We start from the raw sequence: 22,239 nt of genomic DNA, 5'->3' as shown, positions 1-22,239 counted from the left end.
CTATTCAGAGCAGGCTATATTACATGATGAGAAGTATGGTATCGTGTTTAGAATGTTCTTTCTCCTAATGGATATTAATGTCTTGACAGTGAATGATTAACCACTCCTGTGTTGATTTCATCTGATCAGCGGTTTTAATTTACATTTTTATGGTTCTTACCATGAAAAATTTTATTTTCTAGTGTCAGCTGGCTGCATGAGCAGCATTTGCTCTTGGTATTTTCCTTTTCCCAGAAGTTCATCAGTTTTGTAGTTGGCTATTTTTACTTTGATCTCACTGTAAACCTCAATTACCTAAAAACATTTGGGCAAATCTTTTAGTTTTACTCCTCCAAAAAGTAAAAGGTCGCCCTTGTTAACAGTCGGGGAAACATGTGCAGTGAGATTTCATCAGAAATAAAAAGGCAAAAAGAATAAGAGATGCGTGTACTTGTATGCTGACACCAGTTTCATCCTAACCATAATAATAATAAATAAATGACAACTATTATTATCACGCTGGAAATTTAATTTTCCCTCATAAAAATGTTTTTTTTTCAAAATATAAAAAATTCAGAATGCAGAATTAGATTTTCAGAGTGTTACCAATAATTCTGTAAAAAAAACTTATAATTCTATAAAATAATAATAAATGCGAAGATGACAACTACGCCAGTAAAGTGTAGACCTCCACTATAAATCGTCTTTAGTTTGCAACGGTTGAGGGTTCGATCTCATCCAATATACTTATAAAGCAAAGAAATAAAATCCTTGAGACAGAGTAACAAAAGTAGAGCATTTATATATAATCAGTAGCAGACCATGATTACCGACACCCATGGTTTAAACAACTTTAGTAGTAGGATAATAAGCGTCAATTATATTTACATTAGGTAGAGCTCTCTCTCTCTCTCTCTCTCTCTCTCTCTCTCTCTCTATATATATATATATATATATATATATATATATATATATATATATTAGCACTCTTACCAGTCATTTTTCTAATAGAGGAGGAAGATGAAGCTATAACTTGACAGAAATTTAGATCCTCCAGGAAGAGTATAACACAGAATATATAATTAACTGTTACATACCATGGCATGCCTTGTCTTAGTCTTAATTAGCAGAAGCTTAATTACTGGCTAATTAATTAACACATGAAGCTACTAGTAAACCTTGGCTTGAAATTGAATAGGGTTGGGGGGCTCTGATCAGGTTGGTGCATGTGCTTGCAGTTAGGGCATGCAGGAGAAGACCTGCACAGCATCACCAGCATGTGGCACTTGATGCACACAGTGGCCACCATCTCCTGCTGCTGCTGATGGTGATGATCAACATGAAACCCTAAATTAATAGGGTTACTTTTTGTTGGTCTGTGGGGTTCCATGAACAAATCACTGAAGCTGTGTGTTGATGAAATGTCTGAATTAGCGCTGGATTGATCACACGATCTTAGGTTGAGCTCCAGGTCGAGGCTCATGGGACGACGACGACGACGATGATGATCAGCAGCTGGACTAGTTGGTGGCTCAGGGCTCCTCCTTGGGTCCCTTGAAGTCTTCATCTGAGTCCTTGTGTTGTAAAAATGTATCTGCCCCGACTGCATGTACACGATCGATAAAAAAAATTGTTTCTATTTAGAAGTAAAATACTAAAAACTGAAATGGTTATCTAACGGTATGCTATGTTTGTTACTTATGTTTATATAATTGAAATATACACAACACACACATATATAAAATATACCTGAATATCAAGGCATCTTTGCCACTCCAAAGGCAATGGAGTCTCAAGGTGAAGCTCGATATCAAACAAGGATTTCGGTGTGCTTTGTGGTACTTTCGCACGTTTTTCGAAAAGTTGCTCCATATGATCGTATGGATCGTCGTCCCATTTTCTTTTCTTGGGTGAATTCTCAAAGTCTGCGATTGCCTTCTTTTGGATTGGAGAAAGAGGATGAGCTTGAAAAGAAACCATAGCTCTAGCTGATTCAATCACTCAAAGATAAGTAGTTTTACTCTCTCTCTCTCTCTCTCTCTCTCTCTTACCAAAGCACACACACAGAGCTGAGAGCTGGGGAGAGTTGAGAGGTTGAGAGAGTTGGATTGGATTATATGTCAAATGGTTGGGAAATTGTTTTGGTAGTTATATAGGCTGGTGGAGTTTGGCCACAACCGCAAGGGAGGATCTAAGGGGCAAAATTTGAAGGTACAACTAAAAGAAACCTGGCCTACGCATGCATGACGTGCATTCCAAGTTGGTTGTATTAACTCTGATTATTATAGCAGAAATAAAGCTCCAAGCCAGCTCTCTATTAAAGCCTAAGATGTGAAATTCTAACCAACTCAACTCCTTGGTCTAATACCCCCAACCCCCCTGATCCTGATGCCACCGTAACACACCCAACTATATAAATCTTAGCAATGCATTTAGTCTCCATGGACTGTATACTGTACAACAAAAATAAATATAACTTCTGCCATATGGCAATACTATGCAACACAACGATTCAGGTAAAACATAATATGTGTTCAAATTTGATTACTAATTTTTAAGTTTTTTTAAAAACATTTTAAAAGTCCTAACTAGACTATATATTGTGAACCTCGGTAGAGCTATCTGGCAAGAACAACTTCACATAAGTTTTTTACGTCTCAAATTTAGTGAAGTATGTTATCCAAGCCATGCATAAGCCACAATTAAAAGCTAAATGTACACCAAAGCCAAATTTTAGCAAGACTATTGCACCACTCAGTATTGTCATGTGGCAAGAACAACTCATGCTTTGAAGAGTAAGCGAATTAAGCTAGGCAAGCTAAAAGCCAAATGTACACCGAATGCAAAGTTTTAATTGTATTATCGTGCCACTTGGCATGCAAGAACAATCACATAAGTTTTCAAGTCATCAAAATTCAAAGAGAACTGCTATTAACACTTTAGAATAGTCTTTACCCAAATTTACTATAAATTTATGTTGCTGGAACTCATCCCAAGCTCAAACTACTGTAACAGCTGGTACTATCGGGTGAATGGGACAACTTCACAAGTTTTTGCATGTATCCGATAATTAAGTTAGCTAAGCTAGCCAAGTTAGAAGCCAATTGTAGACCAAAGGTCAAGTTTTAACTGGATTGTTACATAATCGTCACGTAGCAGGAACAATTTAACATATATAACTCATGTCCTGAAAAGTAAGCAACCTAAGCTAGCCAAATGTAAACCAAATGCCGAGTTTTAAGTGGAATGCTGACACTCAACACTGAAATGCAACATGAACAGTTTTGTAGATGTTTCTCTTGTTCTGAATATTAGAAGAGTACATGTAAGCACTCTAAAATAGTTATCATGCACTCTCCAAATCCTCCAATTCCATTTTCCCCTTGATTTCTATAAGAGAGAAATTAATAATAACTATTTTGAAGTGCTAAAAACACTTTGATTTCAATTGAAGGTGAGCTAAGCTAGCCAAGCTAGAAGCCAATAGTTGAAAACCAAATGGACACCAAATGCCAAGTTATGATTCTTATGAGAGAGCGGTGAGATGGGAAAGAGGAGGGAAGAGGTGTGTGAAGTGGCCATTAAATGGGGAGAGTCTGTATACAGTTGAAGGAAGGTCTTGAATATCTATGGATCATTAATATACACAATAACTCCAACTTCCCACAATTAGGTTACCCAAAGAAAAACAAAAACCTTTAAAGCTCTCAACACCCAAACTCCTCTCTCCCCCACACCCGTCAATAACCACATTCCTTGCCATAAGCCATGAAATTAATCACTGCAACTAATTAAATTTGCTTTTAAAGCTCTCAACACCATCGACTATTTGTGTATTTTTTTTTTTATAGGGAAATCAATGATATATGAGAACTGCTAAGGAGATTTAAAAGTGGAACTCTCTAACATTTCATGTTTTTGGCACAATATTTTATAATGTTGGCATCGAAATTGTTGTTAAATTGTAAGATAGCAGAAAGTTTATGGAGAGTCTCACTTTGAAAGAGTCTTCTTAACATTTCTCATGATATATTGAAAGTAAAAAGAGATTACTAACTGAAGGGGAGAAAACTTGATCGTAGGCATAGAGGATTAAGTGAGACAAACTACACATCAGGACCCGAATTGCGGTTGACCATCAACTTACACATTCTCCCGACTCAAAGCAATTGGAAGGAACGAGACCCTCGATAGAACGTCCCCGATCCCCCTACGAACTTGAGCCAACACCATCGGCCATTATATCTATGCCCCTTATTTTATTTCTTCATTCAATATTTTTTTTTTTCTTTGAAGTATATATCTTCCAATTCATGACCCTATCCATTTGCTCCTAAGATCAGAAACTCTATTTATTCTTGGACCAACAATCAAATACTTTTCTTTTAACTATTGTTTAAAATTTGTTTACATATTTGGTGAACATTGAATATTTTTATTGTAATCAATCCATCCATTAAACATTTAAGTATATAGCTCATGTACTATAAACCCCATGCATCAAAGGTTCATTGATGTCACTGACCTTATAGTGTGGTGATACCTCTACCCTTATTAAATAGGTAGTTTTGAGTTCAACTTCTAATAGACTAGGCTGTTGAAACCCACTTTTAAACGAATAAGTACCTAATATATTTATGTCCTTCATGAGAGGTATATACATGACACTGATTCATAACTATGGTAACATCATATTTCAATGAAAAAAAGATATATGTAAGTTTTCATCTTCATTGGCATGGAACGGCAACAACAATGCATCTATACCATGTAAGTTTCTCTCGTATTTCACAATAACAAAACAGTAAAAAAAAATATGATAAAAAAAACTAAAACAGGATATCATAAAAATGATATATTTATTGAGTTTTCATTGGCCCTACTGCTGGTTCTTTATTATTTGTTTTGCATTTTCTCCTCTACCCCTTGATTATAACTCGTGAATGTGGTATAGATAGCAGAGTACAATTTTGGGTCAGATTTGGAGTGAGTGGAAAGGGCAAATGAACAAAGAAATTGCAAGTTTTGGTGGGCAATAAGTTCCTTTGTTTGGGAAAGATCTAAGCATACTCATGAAGGATGAAGCCATAAGGGCATTGGAGAGGAGGGTGTGCTTAGAAAAAAATCACCAATCAAGTATAAATTGGAGAGGGGCCCTAAATAGACTAGACAACCAATAACATAAATACCAGGCCTGTTTATTGGTAGTAGTCAAAAGAGCCAGGACACAAAAACTAGTTTTCCTAACGAAGGGGCAGTTTTGTAAGGTAGCCACCAAATTGAAAACAAGAATTTAAGTGGAGAAAAGAAAAACTAGAAGAGAAATTATGATTGCAAGAATGTATAGTATTTGTGTTGAGTTTAAATTATGATTGATTCATTGTACGACTTAGCCTAATTTTTTTTGTCATTTAGAATAGAATATTGTTGTATAAAAAATGAGATGCTACTAGCACTCTAAAAAAGTTATCATGCACTCCAAATGTATAACAATACAAGGAAAATTTTGTATAAGGAGTGCTGATGACATTTCCATAGTGCAAAGAACAACAAAAAAAAAAAGGTAAAAGAATATTCATGAGTATCGGTCTTTGAATTGTAGTTTTGATCTTAGAACTAAAAGTTCATGAGTATCGGTGTTTGAATTGTCACAATATAAAGTAATGGTCATTTTGGGTAACTCCATTAGAATTTCTGTGTTACCCAAAAAATAATTGAATTACTTCACATTATAATAAGTTCAAGTATCAATGCTCCGAAAATTTTTAAGTTAGGGATCAAAGCTTCAACTAGGCAAAAGTTCGGAGACTAGTACTCTAGATTTATCAATAGATAATTACCAAAAAAATATATATGTGAGAAAATCCTAAAGGGTCCCAAAGAGTATTAAAGGCTTTGAGGGAAGAGGGTTTCAAGTATTGCTCACCTGCCTTCATTAAATCATCTTGAATTCACTTAAATGCAGAATTCAAGGATGACCATTGAAACCACCCTCACTTACTTCGACACTCTTTTCTTTCGATCGTCACTCTCACCAGCACCAGCACCAGTACCAGCACTGGTTTTATTTCCTTCTGTTAAATGCTTCCAACCCACCTCTTCTTCCATTTATTTATGCTCTCTCTCTCTCTCTCTCTGAAAATTTATTCATTAAGTTTCAATAAGTTTCCCCCATATAAGAATCAAGTGTCAGAATATTTACTCTCTTGTGTGTTCATAAATTCCAGAATTAATTTTCTTTTAATTAAAAAGAATGTTATTGCACTTATTTCTAGTGTCGTAGCAGGAAAATCCAGCTTCGGTACCGCAAGAACTTAAGAAGGGAAAGAACCGACAATATTGCTTATATTCAACCGATTAATTTTCTCGGTTCAACTTCAAAGTCACCGATTCTCTTCATAATTAATTGGACAAACATATTTAACAACCATGCTCACCATCTTAAAGTACCAAATGTAATGCATGAAAATCCTAATTCAACATTTGAAAAAGTCCCATAGCAACCATATGAGATAAGCTCTATGGAACTGTGTTACGGGTTTCTTACGTATGTATCTCTCTTATAGTTTGTAATTGCATGAGAACCCAAATTTAACTTTTGAAAGAGTCCCATAGCGACCATGAGACAAACTTTTATGCAACTATACATGTACAGGGTTTTAACGTATATCTCTCATCACGTGAATAATTGGTAAAGTGATATATACGGGCACTGGCAGAGCCAGTTAATGCCTAGGAGGGTTATATGACTCTTCTTACAATTTGGAAACGTGACCCTTCTTACAATTTGGAAAGTTGTATTTATATATGATATATTGATGTAGCTTGGCTTTTATATTTAAAGTTGACCCTCACAAATGTAATTTGCTCACGGTTGGGGTCCAACACTTAGAATTCATTTGGATGTACTTTTGAAATGACTAAAAGTATTTTTGGTGAAAATGTTTTTGGAACCAATTCTTAGTAAAAATGCAAGTAAATTCTGGAAAAACACTTAAAGTGCTTTTGGTACTACGGTCTTGGTATTCTTCTTCACTTGTAAGTGAAGGGTCTTATATTCGATTTTCTTCAAATGCGAGTTTGAACCACATTGCTGCTAGCCCATTGTGAGGCTAAGCTCATCTCCCTCTTCTTTGGTTTAGATAATATCGCTTGTTAAAAAAAACAATGACATTTGGAATATTTTTTTAGGGAACTTTAACGAAAAGCTCCAAGTACTGTTCACTTTAACGAAAAACAACATTTTTACACTAAAAAGTCAATCCTGGTACTATTCACTTTACCCTCTATTTTGTCATTATCGTTAAAACTCAAAGTTTTCAAGTCATTTTCATTAGTTTTCCTTATTTTTTATGCTTAATAAGCAAATACTCATGACCATTTCTTCAGTAATTTTTATGTATAAGCTAATTTATCATAATTTTATGATCACTTAAGATTGACCCTTCTTAATAAAATTTCTGACTCCGTCACAATAGCAAAAAACTCTAGCTCTGCCACTGAATGTACGTAAATGTAATTATCTGGTAGTAATGGCTTTGATTTGAGATAGAGGTGGGGGTGACAAAATGTATTACATAGAATTAAAGCAGCCTGCCAAGATTGATCACTTTCAGTCGTTTTTAGATTTAATTAATCTGTTAACCGTTGAGTGGCCGTCAGCCCGTGGGAGTCATAAGCTTTTGAACCAAAAGCTTTATATTATATGCACAATACATATCTAGATTATAAAAGCAAGCATATGCATGTAGGTTTTGAAACCAAGAAAAACAAAGTATACTTGTATACAATATTCACTAATGACTCACCAAAATCTGTTCACCAAATTTATTCACTAGATGGTTGGTGATCAATGCACGTGTCAGCATCTTACTTGTTAGAATGAAATAATTTGGATATATGAAACACTGTCAGTAATGTTATGTAAACACAACTTTTGGATTAAATTTGCAAATCATATGATTTGTCACCAATAGAAAATAAGCAAGTTATTAATCAACACTTAAGTAATAATTCAATCGTCACAATCACGACATATAATTTACAAAATTGAGTGTAAATAGTTGATCTTTTTAGTATTGCCCAAACACTTTTATATAATCTAGAGCAAAAGTTCGTTGAGTGTGCCACTTCTTAAGTTTCAGTAGAAAAGTTGTGTAGCTCAGCTTGAGTCATGGTTGCCAGAAGACTACAAGCTCAAATTTTGTAGCCTATTTCGAAAGAAATCTGATTCCAACATTTAGACATATTAATGGATCAGATTTTGATATGGACCTGATCCGAATATGATGTAATTACTGTTGAGAATGAATCACATATTGACGGTGGGAGGAACTTTGCTAGGCTTATAAGTAAGTTAGGCTATCCTTATATTGTCAATTGGTTTTATGGTAGAACCACAACTTTTTTCATGGTATTAGAGTAGTGTTGACCCAAGTGTGAAGCCCCACGGCCACACGTGCTCCACGTCACTCAATTCTCCACGCGGCTTGAAATTCACCACATGTGAGCGACTGTGTGAGGATGTGAAGGTAAAAGAGTCACACATCATGAAAGAAGAAACCTTACAAGAGAGTATAAGAGGTTGGGCCACTCCTTTTATTGTCAATTGGTTTTATGTTAGAACTCAACTTTCTTTTTTATGGTGGAACTTCAGCTTTCTTCATAGTATCATAGCAGGTTGTCTCATGTGTGAAGCCCAAAGGCCATACATGCTCCACCTCACCTGTTTGTTTGTATTGTTTATGTATTAGGTTTGAAAATTTGCACACGTGAGATAGCGTTTAAGAATAAATCTCACATTGATGGGAGGATGGACCTTACATGGTCTTATAGATAAGTTTAGTTACTCCTCATATTGCCAATTGGTTTTTTGTTGAAACCTCAACTTCGTTCAATTATATGAATCGAGGTTTCCAATCTGATTATCCGAATAAGATTCGAGTGAATAATCCAATTATAAAGGAATCCGGATAGATGAATTATGGTGATCCGATCCGACTTAACACAACAATTTTTTTTTTTTGTGAATATTATACTTGTTTGCAATATCAATTTAGTTCTTATGCATGTAAAATACACTTATAACCCTATTTTCTTATTAAATAATAGAAAAATTCTAATTAAAAATAAACAAAAAATATTAAATGAAATTACTAATGATATTTTTTTGGTCAAATGATAATTTTTGTTAGATTAGTCATCAACAGGATTTCAAACTTACGAAAGTCATGCAAGAGCTCAACACTTTTCCACCACTGTGGTAAATGGCCACTTGCTATTTTATTTTATTTTATTAATTTAAATAAGATCTTATATGATGAACTGGGTGGCGTGAAGCATGTGTGTAGGCTCAATAGATTTAGACATATATTGAGCCAAATGTGATAAACTGAATTAGACATATATTGAACCAGCACCAAACCCAATTTAAGTTGATGTATTTTTTAAGTACAACCAATTGTATACATATTGTAAGTGAATATGACATTTGAGTTTAAAATCTCCAGTATAAGGAACAAGTATTCTAAAATTTGTTTTCATTTTAGACATATATTACCATCTTTCTAAAATAATTATTATGCACTCAAGACACTGGAGTGGTAAATGACTATTTTAATTGATAGTATACTAGTGCAAACCCTAAGGTTACACTTAGCACACCACAAAAAAGAAACCAGAACTTTTTTACATTTAAAAGAGGGTTTTTACATTTGAAAAGGAGACAGATGTGAGAGAGAGAGAGAGAGAGAGAGAGAGAGAGAGCGGCGGGTGTGGGGATGTTGGGGTGTCTAATAAATCACCTAAGTAATCGGTTCTTGTAATGTGTCAACTACTTCAGTGGACAACACTTAGCCTTCAACTCAATCTTTGACGGGTCATCCATCCATCCGCCCCATTGGGGGCACACTAACCGTGGATTTTCAAATTATTAAGGGAAATAGAAAAAGATGACACTTCATTGCATAATAATTGGACAAAATAAGATTTTTTTTTTTTTTTTTTTACATTTTTAAATTACCAAATTGCTCTCGTATATAAATGAGTTGTTTCCTCTTATTTTCTAATTTCTTTCTCTCTACTCGCTCTCTCTCTCCCTCCATCTTTCTTTAAAATTGATATTTATTGGCTATTCTTAGATTAGTGAAAGATAACGGAAAATTCAATTGGAAGATTTGATTTATTTGGAAATTGTTTGTGTTTGCTTATTGGCCCTTTTGGGAAATGAACACATTTATGTGCTTGCAATTACAGATTGGGAATTTTTTCCTTAAATCATCATTTTCTTTCTCAAATTCGAAATCTCATTCAAAACTCATCTGGGTCAAAACCGATTTGCAATCCAAAAAATTTTTAGATGTCAAAGAAAATCCATTATGAAAAACTAAAGACACCATTTTTTCTGTTGCAATCTCTCTCCTTCGCCGATGAATGCCTTATCCCTCTAAGTTCAAAGAATATCCCAAATTTGTTATCTGTATCAATACGTGTAACAACGTTGGTTTTGGTGTGGACGTGCATCGTGTAATTAACGGCGTTGGAGGATATGTGGGGCTTAGATTCTAGAAATCCCTTAAAAATCTGTAGTTTACAAATCTTTGACCTGAGCCTAGATTTTGAAAATCCCATTAAAAATCATTTATTTCCAGTGACATACACAAGACATGTACATGATATGTTCACAAATTTAAGCCAACCAAAAAACCCTGAGCTCACAACTCTCTCATTGAAATCAAAAAAATGACGTCATCACATGTGATATCACCACCATATACACTATACGCATACCACATGCACATCACATGTACAATACATGCGCATGATATCCACAAAACTGGAGATTGAGCAACGAGCTACTTTTCGCATTAATAAGAAACTTAACGTCGACCTATTGGTATAGTGGATACAATTAAAACATAATTGTTGCGTATATAAGGTTACAATGGCTGTTTGAAAAGTCTTGTTACATATATCAATCATCGCTTGACCGTGCACGTAGAAAACATGATACTCGTTGTCGTTATTTCATGGACATGCATGACCCTTAACGCCTCTAAACCTTTTCTTAATTTTGTTTTTCGCCGAGGCCAACTAGGTTGTGGTCATACTCGCTAAATTCCAGGGCCCAACATATGTGCATTATAACTAGTAAACATTCTTGCTTCTCATATTAAGTTGTAGCCAAGCACACCACATGCACATTACAGAAAAAATTTTACAAATTTATGCAATTGAGCACTTGAACCAGAAATTGTTCCATCCCAGTTTTGTAGCACGTTAAAAAGTATAGTTTATTCCACAACCCATAGGCCCCAACATGAAACACAAACCCTAATTTAACTTCTAAGTATTAATTAATCTTACAAACAACCCATTTATTCCATAAATCATTGACGTAGAAACTTGGAACTAAAATAACAAAAACCCACAAACAAATGAAAATTTCCAGAACACATTCTGAGCCCTTTCTTCCTTATCCCTCTTTTCTTCGACATCCCATCTTTGCAAATCCAAAAAACCAATTGAAAAAAAGAAGTAATTAGATACAAAAATGGAGACAATGACTAAGTGAAAGAGAGAAAGAGATGAGAGAAAGAGAGAGATAAACCAAATGGTTGTTGAAATATGGCTGCCGAAGCTTTATTCATCGAAAAAATGGAACTTTCCGGCCAAAATGGAAAATCTAGTATAAATGTCATATCTTTAAGGATCGAACACTGATACAAACTAGAAACCCTCACTTCGAAGCTTCACTCTTGACTTCCCTCTCTTCAAAATGCAAACTCAAAGATATGAGCTCAACTCAAAAACTTAGAGCTCACAGAGCTCTTTGGACATCCCGCTCTTCCAAATGAGAAAAATGATGCAGTGAGCTGAGGATGCTTAGTATTTATATGTGGGTATTTTAGTAATTTTAGTTATGTGCATGGTGTGCATGACTTGTACATGGTTTGTTTTGCTTATTTATGTCCCAAGATTAAGAAAATGAGTCAATTTTATCTATTTCCCAATTATTAATCCTAATAAGGTTCAACCCTTCTCCCTTTTTTATCAACTTTTTTGTGGATTTCTCTTTCTATCATTATCAATGGAATGCCCTTATTAGTAAAGCTTATGGGTTGAGAAACCTGAGTTTGTGATCTGTCTGTCTTTCGTATAATGGTTTTTGTAATAAAACAAGTACATAAAATCTGTTTGTCTTTCTTATAAGCAGTCGATCTCTTGTGTCTTTGTCCCTTCACGCCAAGTTCACTATTTCCATCTGTTAGCAAAAGATCGTTCTCCCGTGCTTCCAGACATGCTGAGCTCCACATATTCATGTACAGAAAAAGCGGGGGGTCGATTCTGCGAAAGATAGGATCAGTAAATGGAAATTCACTGAGATTGAATTTAAGTGGGATCTTCAATAGTGGTACCGAGGGTGTCTTTAGAGTATACCGAATCAGTATAGCTATCCTTCTTCTCTTCTGACACAGCAACGAAATTTCAATCAGTTTCGAGACCCAGGATTCTATTTTATCATCAATCCAATCACCGTTCACGTTTTTTCTTTTTCTTATCAATGAATGGATCTCTTTACTTGTATGACTTAGATGTCTCGTATTCCTCGAAAAAGCGCGGTAACGGTAAATCTGCGAAAGGGGGCGCGAGAAACTCTCTCTAAGGAACTCGACACTATGGTTAATTAAGTCTTTTGCATTCCTTGACAAACTTCGGAAAACCCTTTGTCCATCTCCGATATCTCCTTCCCTCTGTTTTTAATTTATCCGGAATGAGTTTTCATTTTGTTATTATTTTTTCCTTTCTTTTCTTCTTTTACTTTTTTATTCAATTCCATTATTTCTTAAGTTTCATAGGTTTGATCCTATAGAATTTAAAGCATTTTATCATCCTCAGGGTTCGCTTAAGAAGTGTTTTTTAATGACTGAAAGTGCTTTTTGAGAAAAATATTTTTGTAACCAATCCTTAGTAAAAATGCAAATTAATTCTAAAAAAAACACTTCAGTATTTTTGGAACTCAAAATCATTTTCTCTAAAAACGCTTTCAGTCATTTAAAACACTTCCCAAATGAGCCCTTAATTAATTATATTGTCTAAGTTATGAGTTTCACACAACATACTGCCATAATATTTCAGTCCATTTCATATCCACGAGAAAAACTAGCATGTCATCACAGCAATTTATGATCCAAATATTGGATATTTGCTTCAAAATATGAAAGGCATTCGGGCGTCACAAAAATATAACATAATTGTACCTAGCTAGGAAATACAATTCATTTACTCTTAAAAACTGTATTAACACATTGGGATGATTTCCATTCGAATATAATACTTGGTTGACCGGAAAAAAGAAAACAAAAATACCAAATTGGAGTCACCGAACAACGTGGCATATTACGATATGACGATTTAGCTATTACGAACAAACGAGGTTCAAGGTGAAATCAAATATGAACAAGTGAAGCACAACTGCATCATTTGAAGCGAAAAATCTTGAGTTCTACTTTGGCATCCCTAGCTTTACTCATTTTCATCGGCGTTAACCTTAGGGCTACCTTCAACGAACCGGCGCCAATACCAATGCTTCGCCCACACTGTGTGAACTTGATCCAGCGGGATTCCTTTAGTCTCCGGCAGGAAGAGCGCAACGAAAATGGTCATCACCAGAATCCAACCGCCGTAGAACAAGAATGTGGCGTATTTGAAATGGCATAACATGGACAAGAAGGTTTGGGAGAGAACAAACGTGGTGGCAAAGTTTACTGCTAGCCCCATGCTTTGGCCTGTGGGTCGAATTTTCATGGGGAATATTTCACTTGGGATAAGCCAACTCAAAGGTCCCCATGACCAACCAAAACCAGCAGCATAAAAACACATCATTACAAGAACTAGTACGGCATAGCCCTTTGAGATATGGCCGTTGCCATCCGTACCTGTCGTAGCTGCCAGAACTATAGCCACACCAACCTGCACAAAAACATTTCAGATAAGAAAACTTTTCTTCTTTTACATAGATAACGATCACCCTTTGTATATCTTGACTCGTCTGAACTTATTTTTTGAATATGCAAAAAGGGTATAATAGCTTTATCCACATAAGGGTTTATGTTGCAATATAGATGTTTATGATAATAGACTTTGAATATAGACTACTCAACCATACAAAAATTAACTTGATCAATAGTCATATAGTCTAGATTCACGTCTTACAACGTAACTAAATAAACAACTTATATTGTCAAATAGTGTGACTATAACGATATAAATAGGGATGTGATATCCACAAACTCATTTTTTACTTCTCACACACCCTTTATTAATTTATGTTTTTTGATTTCCTTCAATTCATTATATCTGACGGCCGAAAATTAAGATGGTGTAGAAAAGTAAAAATGGATATGTGGATGGCACACCTCCTACAAATATTCTTTATTAGTGTTATATTACTGAACTGTGAATATGGACTACCCCCAATCAGACTAAAATCATCTTAATCAGTATTCTAGATTCACCATATTATAAAGTAACTAAATGAACATCTTAGCTTGTCAAATGGTATGACAATGTAACATTGCCCTCCCATAATAAATAAATAAATAAATAAATAAGGAGTTTATTTTGCAATTTTTTCACAGTAAACTCAATATACCATATTAGCTAGATGATAGTTACCTGACAGATGACCATCTGGATGCCACCCTCCATGAACAAAAACCTCCGACCATGCCGATCAACCATATACGTAGACACAAGGATCGAACCAAGATTCACCAACCCAAGTATAATCGAAGCAATAAGAGCAGAATCATTGCCAAAACCCACAGATTGAAACAAAACAGGGGCATAGAAGGCAATGATATTGATCCCACTAAGCTGCTGGAAAAACGGCACAGCAAGCGCACCGATCAAAAGCTGAGGCCTATACTGCCTCTGAAATATGGTCACAAAAGGCTCCTCATTGAGGGTTCTGGCAACTTCACTGGCCTTGATAAGAAGGGCCAGCTCCTCCTCGATGTTGTTCTTGCCTCGGATTTTGACTAGGGATTTTCTGGCTTGGTCGACCCTGTTGCGTTCTACTAAGCTTGTGGGTGAGTCCGAAATGAAAAGGGCGCCAACAGTCATGATGGTGGCTGGGACTATGGCGAGGCCGAGGGAGAGACGCCAGCCCCAGCTGTGCTTGGCGGTGGCGTAGTTTATGCAGTTGGATGCCACTACCCCAATTCCTATGAAGAACTGAAAGCCTGTGCTGAATGCACCTCGCCACTTGGGTGGTGCAATCTCTGAGAGGTAGATTGGAGCAGACTATATTGTGACAATATTACAAGGGATGTTAGTAATGGATGAAATCAAGGAAATATACACAAAGGAACCCGTGGGCCATTTAATTAATTCACTCTTTCTCTTAGACAAGTAGGGCAAATATCAGATTCACCTCTATTAAAAATATGATACATCAAATGATCAGTTGTCATGATATAAAATAATATCGATCACATAAAAAAAAGAGACACGTGTTGTAATTCAGAAGAAAGTTTCCCAAAGGACAAAAAATGTTTCTTTTCCAAATAGTAGCAATAATCTGTAGTAATATCAATCACATGATAAAAGAGATAGACACGTGTTGTGATTCAGAAGAAAGTTTCTCAAGGGACGGAATATGTTTCCTTTCCAAATAGTAATAGTAATATGTAGCACATGCTTAGACAAGAATCAACTTGATAAATCCATAAAATGGTAAGAGTGTTGTGAATATATTATATGATATGATTATGCAAATCCGCAGTAAAGTTAAGTTAGGAATCTTATAGGGAAGTGTTATTGGTACTCCAAAAATCTCATTCTACATTCCTCACAAGTGTATTTTTCTTTCCCATTATAGAAAGTTTGGAGTGTAGAATGAGATTTTTGGAATGCTAATAACAATTCACATCCTATATTGTATCTTTCTTTTAAACTTTGTATTTTTAAGGAGCAAGTTTCTCTCCTTCTATTGTTTACTATAAATAGATACACTGACAAAAGAGAATAGAATATACAATTCTCCCTAGCCATATTTCTCTCTCTCTCTCTCTCTCTCTCTCTCCCGCCACCTCTCTCTCCTTCAGTTCAAAATAGGTGACAACAAAGAGAACGTCTTCTGAATCACAAAAAAATAAAAAAACATTTTCGATCATTTAAAATGCTTCCTTTTTTTATGGGTTTGCATGCTCTTAATTTGCAGGCCCAAGGATATACATAAAGAAAGTCCACTTACTTGGTTTGTGAAACCAACCCCAAAGCCGAGCAAGATACGGCCCAAAATAAGCATGGCAACATTGACAGCGCCACCATTGATCGCAGACCCAGCAAAGAAGGTGCAGCCACCCAGAAGCATAACATTCCGGCGGCCGATAGTCCTGGCCAGACGGCTGGCCACAAGCGACGCAGCCAACCCCGCTATGTAGAGGGAGGATGTGAATGCTGTCAAAACCTGGCTATCATACACACAATATATGTTTTTTGGGGGCCCTCCCTTTCTCAGCACTTCTGGGAAAAACTTGTTCAGAAATGGTGCCATGGTAGTTACTCCTCCTGAGAAAATTGTTTATGTTCATGATTAGTTTCATGCATTTGATGTGCACCAAAGTTTATGATAATTGTAGATGTTATTCATTAGTTTCATGTGTATAGCTTCTTTGCGTCAGTGGAGGTATATCTTTATTTTTTACATTCGATTGTATGACATACTGTTGACCTTAAAAACTACCAAGCATACGTGGTGCGCAGGTCAAGTAACTAATAAGCTAACTACGTCCTTCAGTTGTGTGCGAGGCATGCCAACTCATCGGCCGAGCTCGGTCGGGGAGTAAAATGTGTTAATGTGGCGTTGAGCGCGCTGCTGACTTCTCGATCTTGCAACTACGGCTGAGGAAGGAACACGTCTTAGTCTTTAGGTTCTAGAGCCTGAAGACAAGGTTACTAGTTCTACGAAGTTCACAAATCGTCGGTGTCGTGTTCGGTCTCAGTAATTATATTCGTGAGATTATAAGTACGCCGAACTAGCACCAAACTATACAGACACAGGTACTCGAAAGAGATAATGTCTTGATTGTAAATGTGGTTTGGCCGTCAGAGTGCTGAACTCTAAAATGTACTTATGAATATCCAATCATAAAGCAATACTCGGCTTTCAATGTGCCAAGTCTAGTAACCTAGTAACACCTCACTTTGTCGAGAAGGTTGATGAGATGACCTCTACCAATAAGAACTAGAAAATCCTTCTTGATCGAGACTTAGATAAATAATCAGTCGATCTCGAAGCAATGCTGTTTATCCAAATTGAAGGTGCATCTCGGTCGGCTAATTCTACGGCTACAGTACTATTTATCCAAACTGAAGATGTCGCCGGTTGCCTTCACAATGCTGTTTATCCAAACTGAAGATGTGTTGGCTGGAAGAAAGGGGAAGAGGAAAAATTCTCAAGGTTGTTGAGAAGCTTTGCACATGGCAATTTGTGTGTTGATTTGAAGGGGCCTTGAATGATGCACTCCCTTCTCTATTTATAGCAGCAAACCTCCTCATGGCCGAACTAGAAATGGACTAGGATTAGAACTCCTCAACGCAATTTGATTAGGTTTCGGCCAATCCTAATTCCTCTTTGAACTAAGCTCCTTAACAAACTAGATTCATCCCCTAATTCTTAGCATTTTTAGCCTTAAGATTCTTTATTGCACTAGGATTCGATTAAATCACCCTTATCCAAACCTAGGCTCAGCCCAAAACGATATTTTGGGCCCAAACACATACACAAAAATATATTTCTAATTGTAAGGGAGAATGCCTCATATTTGGTTGTTTTTATATAACAAGTATGATTAGAATCAGATAATTAAAATTGAACACCGCCAACTGCAAGACGAAGGAGATCGATTTGAGCTCGGTAGCTGGTACATGTCTTTTAGTTATCTTGCCAAATAGTTTGACATTTTGTAATACCAAATAAATAACAAGATGAATTCTTATTCCAATGTTCTCGACGAAAGTTCGCATGTAAAAAATTATTAAATTATTATTAGCATTCTAAAACAATAAATTTGCACCCGTCTTCCATAAATAAGTAAAAAAATAAAAGAATTGTATAGTCGCAAATATGATTCCTTTTCAAATGAACTAGCCAAAAACGAAGTCAGAGAGAGGTATGGAGAAGAAATTCTGTGTGTGTGTTTGTTTTTTTTATTGGGCTTACTACAATTTCTCCACTAAAGGTTTGAAAGTGGTTTCAAATTAGGCCATGAAGTTTTAATTTTTTCACATCGCACTTCAAAGTTTTATAATTGTATCAATTTACATATTTTGTCTATTTGAATGTCTAATTCTTCATTAAATTAATGAATTTTTTAATCAAATTAGTACAAATTTGGTTCAAATGTCAGCCAATTACAGGTTTCATGCTTACCATATCATAAATTTAATGAAGATTTGAATAATCCATTTGAGAAAAGGCATAAATTAATATAGTTTTACAACTTCAGGGGTGCAATGTGAAAAAAAAATTAGAATTTCATGGCCTAATCTGGAAATCAATCTAAACCTAAAGAGTATAAAATTTAGTAATTAGGCTTTCTTTTTGGAAAGGGATCCACTTTGGATCCCTTCCTCCTAATTCACTTCGGAGATCTAGGCCGTTGAAATTTGATCTAATGACTACAAGTAAGGACCCGCTTTAAAAGTTATAATAACTTTAGTCGTTGGATCAAATTTCAATGGTCCGAATCTCTGGACTTGGTGGATTAGGAGGAAGGAATTCGGAGAGGGTCCCTTTCCTTTTTTTTTTTTTTTAAATGTAATGATAAGAAGACCATCTATTATAACTATATTTTAGAAACCATATAACATGATTGTTGATAATTGAATTATTACTTAAATATTGATTAACATATTTATTTTTTTTATTAAAGACACATCACATAATTTACAAATTTGATCTAAAAACTTAGTTTACATGACTTTTTTTTTTTTTAGTGTTTCTTTGCTAATAAAAGTGCAAGCCCATGCTACGTGGCGTCATAGCTCAAGGACGTGTCACTACTTGTTACTAAATTATTTATCTATGTTTAGTTAAAAAGATTTCGTATCTATCGAAGCTTGTGAACCACTTGGTTGAATTTATATTTTATTTTCTTGGGCATTTGAAATTTGAAGACTTTAGCAACCTAACCTTACTGGTAGAATAGTCTATCATCAAATAATTCATAGAGAATAGTAAATTAAAATTAAAACGAGAATACTCTTCTATATATTTAATATTAACAATATTAGTTGTAAACATTTTTTTTATAAAAAAAACATTTTATTATTTTTTTTTTAACATTTTTTTATTGGCAACGTACATGTCAATCAACTAATAAACTAACAAATGGTTAGGGTAGCCACACACTCATTTTTACTTCTTACATATCATTTTCAAAGTTCGATCGTCGGATTAAATGAATTGAAGAAAATCAATGATAAAAAATTACCAAAAAGTATGTGAAAGGTAAAAATGAATGTATGAATAACACTGTCTCTAACAAATTAAAGGGACACTTCTCCCTTGCATTAAGTCATGAGTGGGTGATCCTAGCAGCCTCTTATGGCGTATAATAAAGTTATAAACACATTAATCTAGTTGAAGCTTTTTTTTCTTTTATATAAAGTGATGTCTTTTTTTTTTTTTTTTGTATAAGATTTTTTTTTTTTTCACAAACAATGATCTACATTAATATATGCTAATAAGCGTAAGGGAAGGGTTTGGACTTAGAAAGCAATGGGTTAATGAGAAAGACCATAACCAACAGCAATCCATCACTTGTGCTTTTATAACAGTATGGGTAAAGCTTTTTATTTTTGTTACTTATAAGATCTAGGTATGTTTGATAAAATAAAAATTCAGGTGCTTACAGAAATTTTCTTGATAAACCATCGTGACATGAATTAGTTTTTAAAATGTGCCATGAACTTTTTATAAATAAAAAAATGTTTTCATGATTGAGTTTTAAAATTGTGCTAAAAAAAGAGACAACCTTAAAAATTCATCAAGTTGCAAACCCAAACCGGTTTAGATTTTACAAAAGTTTTACAAATTTTATGGGGCACTTGGTATATCGTTCATTAAAAAAATGTTCCGATCTAATATCTATGGTATCTTCTTATGGAGATTATGGAGAAATTTAGCCTAACAGTCAACAGCATAAACCAAACCTTTAATTTGGCTGCCAAAAGGTCAAGAGGCTTTTATATAAAAACATTACAACCCATAAATGAATTGTCAACTAGATTGAGTAAAATATAAGAAAAATTAATGAAAATGGCTTGAAAATTTTGAGTTTTAATGATAAAGACAAAATAAAGGGTAAAATGAATAATATTAAGATTGACTTTTTAATGTTAAAATAAATAGTACCTTAAACTTTTCGTTAAAACTCCCTAAAATATAATGCAGGAATCGTAGCTAGCTAATACTTGTGAATTATTAAAGCAACTACACCCCCACCCAATTGGAAGGGAGATTGGGCGATTCAATATACTCTCACCGAAACCAGCAAAATGAGCTCCACCCCAGATAAAACAAGTCGACTTACAGTCAAAAGAGGGCGGCCCAACTGCTCACTCAGGTCAAAATAGCCCAACCCCAACGCCTGAGGGAGAGTGACGTCACCACGTTATTATATTTTTTCCGATAGATGCATGGGCTTCACGTGCATGAGAGTCCGGTCGTTCTATTTGCACAGATTTCTATCCTATGGTCCAGATTTTTTCAACAATTTTTTTTTTACAAAAAAGGAAAAATAAAAAATACTTAAAAGCTGTTGCCACCCATGTGGCAAAATATGGGTTGTTGAATTACAAAAAAATGTCATCCAACGGTTCATATTAATCAAGTAAGAAATAAATATTAAAAATTATATATTAAAAAAATGTAATTACCTATCCATGATACGTAATTGAATCGGCAAAATTTTATTTTCGAAATTATACATAAATTTATTTTTTATTTATTTTTTAAGAAATAATTTTTAGTGTCAACTGTCCGGAAAATTTATTTTAAGGGTAAATATGCATTCGGACAGTTATTATTAACTAAGGTAGTAATTACCTTTACTCAATAGCTCAAGTTGTAATTACCTTAGTGGGCTGGAGTTGCTCTTAAGTCGGTTTAACACTTTACTATAAAAAAATTTAAACATGAAATTAAAACAATATATCTTTACAGTGCCAGAAAACTAGAACGAGTGTTAAAATTCCGACCATGAGAAAAATGCATACCAAAATTGCTACCCACCTAATATTGGTACTAGGTAAAGTGTGACTATCCATGATTTTCTTCTGAATATCTACAGGCTACAATATTGAAGTTAATTTCATTCATCGTTTCTTCTTTTTCTTTTTTCCTAAAATATAAGAATAAAAATAGTTTTTGGATGATTAATGTAATTTGTAACAGCGACATACAGAGAGAGACAAAGCATTTCAGATAACAATTTAAATTTCGAACGTTAAAATTAAGGAAACGACTAAATTATATAATCAAAACGAACGCACCTGAAATTCCGATGTCATAACCAAATATGAGGCCGCAAGACGCGGCGACGATGCACGTTATAACCACCGAAACTGTTATCTTCCCGTCAACGCCAGTGACGGCCAGAGGTCCATCGACAGCGAAACCACCCACGGCCATTTGTTCCGCTCTTTAATTCTCACTCTCCTTTCCTCTCTTATTTTCTCAGGAAACAAACAGCAGGTATCGCTCAAGTAGTCCGCTCTTGGACAGCTGCAGTTTTGCAGAGAGTATACATGTGCTGCTTGCCCGAGAGATGGGGGTCATAAGAAAGTGATTAACTTATAAGCAAAGACTAATGGCGTTGCAATAATTAATTTGTTTTTGTATTTAAAAAGACCAAAAGCCCACGTTACCCGCCACCTTAGGTCCGTAACAAGAAAAGCTACCTTCCAGTAAGCAGGTCTATAGTTGTAAATTACAGGTCATTTTGTAAACCCATTATGCATGCATAATGTCCAATGTCCATTTCCCTACAAAAATAAAATCCTAATGAGGGAAAAAAATGATAACTATACACCATTTTCCTCTTTCTACACGTCCATATTTAATCATGTTTGTTATTTTTGTTTGAGTGATTCAATCTGATGGCTATTAAGGGTTCCACACCATTAGTTAGATGACTAGTTAAAATATTGTACAAGTCAACAATTAATTAGTAAATTTGTTAATATTTG

At 34.9% G+C, this 22,239-nt stretch overlaps 2 protein-coding genes across 2 annotated transcripts; both read right to left on the bottom strand.

The window, feature by feature from the left end:
* Positions 1–761: 761 nt before the first annotated feature.
* LOC103962200 lies at positions 762–2,107 on the bottom strand. Its single transcript, XM_009374878.2, has 2 exons — positions 1,729–2,107; positions 762–1,582 (listed from the first exon to the last, which is right to left on the bottom strand). Exons 1-2 carry the CDS (start codon positions 1,957–1,959, stop codon positions 1,133–1,135), a joined length of 681 nt encoding a protein of 226 aa, XP_009373153.2. The 5' UTR covers positions 1,960–2,107; the 3' UTR covers positions 762–1,132.
* Positions 2,108–13,239: 11,132 nt separating this feature from the next.
* On the bottom strand, positions 13,240–21,833 carry LOC103962199 (sugar transport protein 5). The gene is made up of 4 exons (XM_009374877.3): positions 21,544–21,833; positions 16,238–16,554; positions 14,656–15,285; positions 13,240–13,950 (listed from the first exon to the last, which is right to left on the bottom strand). The coding sequence occupies exons 1-4, from the start codon at positions 21,680–21,682 to the stop codon at positions 13,504–13,506; spliced, it is 1,533 nt and encodes a 510-aa protein (XP_009373152.2). The 5' UTR covers positions 21,683–21,833; the 3' UTR covers positions 13,240–13,503.
* Positions 21,834–22,239: the final 406 nt, after the last annotated feature.

This window comes from the organism of the source record quoted next, unplaced genomic scaffold (genome assembly GCF_019419815.1).
Source record: "Pyrus x bretschneideri cultivar Hongxiangsu unplaced genomic scaffold, Pyrus_bretschneideri_v1 Contig17, whole genome shotgun sequence".
Taxonomy (NCBI): Eukaryota; Viridiplantae; Streptophyta; class Magnoliopsida; order Rosales; family Rosaceae; genus Pyrus; species Pyrus x bretschneideri.
Note: the sequence above shows the minus strand (reverse complement) of the source record. Positions and strands in the feature narration are given on the sequence as shown.

Bases quoted from the DNA above. Each gene is read 5' to 3' on its own strand.
- LOC103962200 (XM_009374878.2), bottom strand. From the start codon at position 1,959: ATGGTTTCTTTTCAAGCTCATCCTCTTTCTCCAATCCAAAAGAAGGCA. The intron at 1,583-1,728 runs GTATATTTTATA...GTGTACATGCAG, and splicing joins AAAGATGCCTTGATATTCAG to TCGGGGCAGATACATTTTTA.
- LOC103962199 (XM_009374877.3), bottom strand. From the start codon at position 21,682: ATGGCCGTGGGTGGTTTCGCTGTCGATGGACCTCTGGCCGTCACTGGC. The intron at 16,555-21,543 runs GTGCGTTCGTTT...CAATTTTCTCAG, and splicing joins TTATGACATCGGAATTTCAG to GAGGAGTAACTACCATGGCA. The intron at 13,951-14,655 runs GTAACTATCATC...GTTTTTGTGCAG, and splicing joins TCCAGATGGTCATCTGTCAG to GTTGGTGTGGCTATAGTTCT.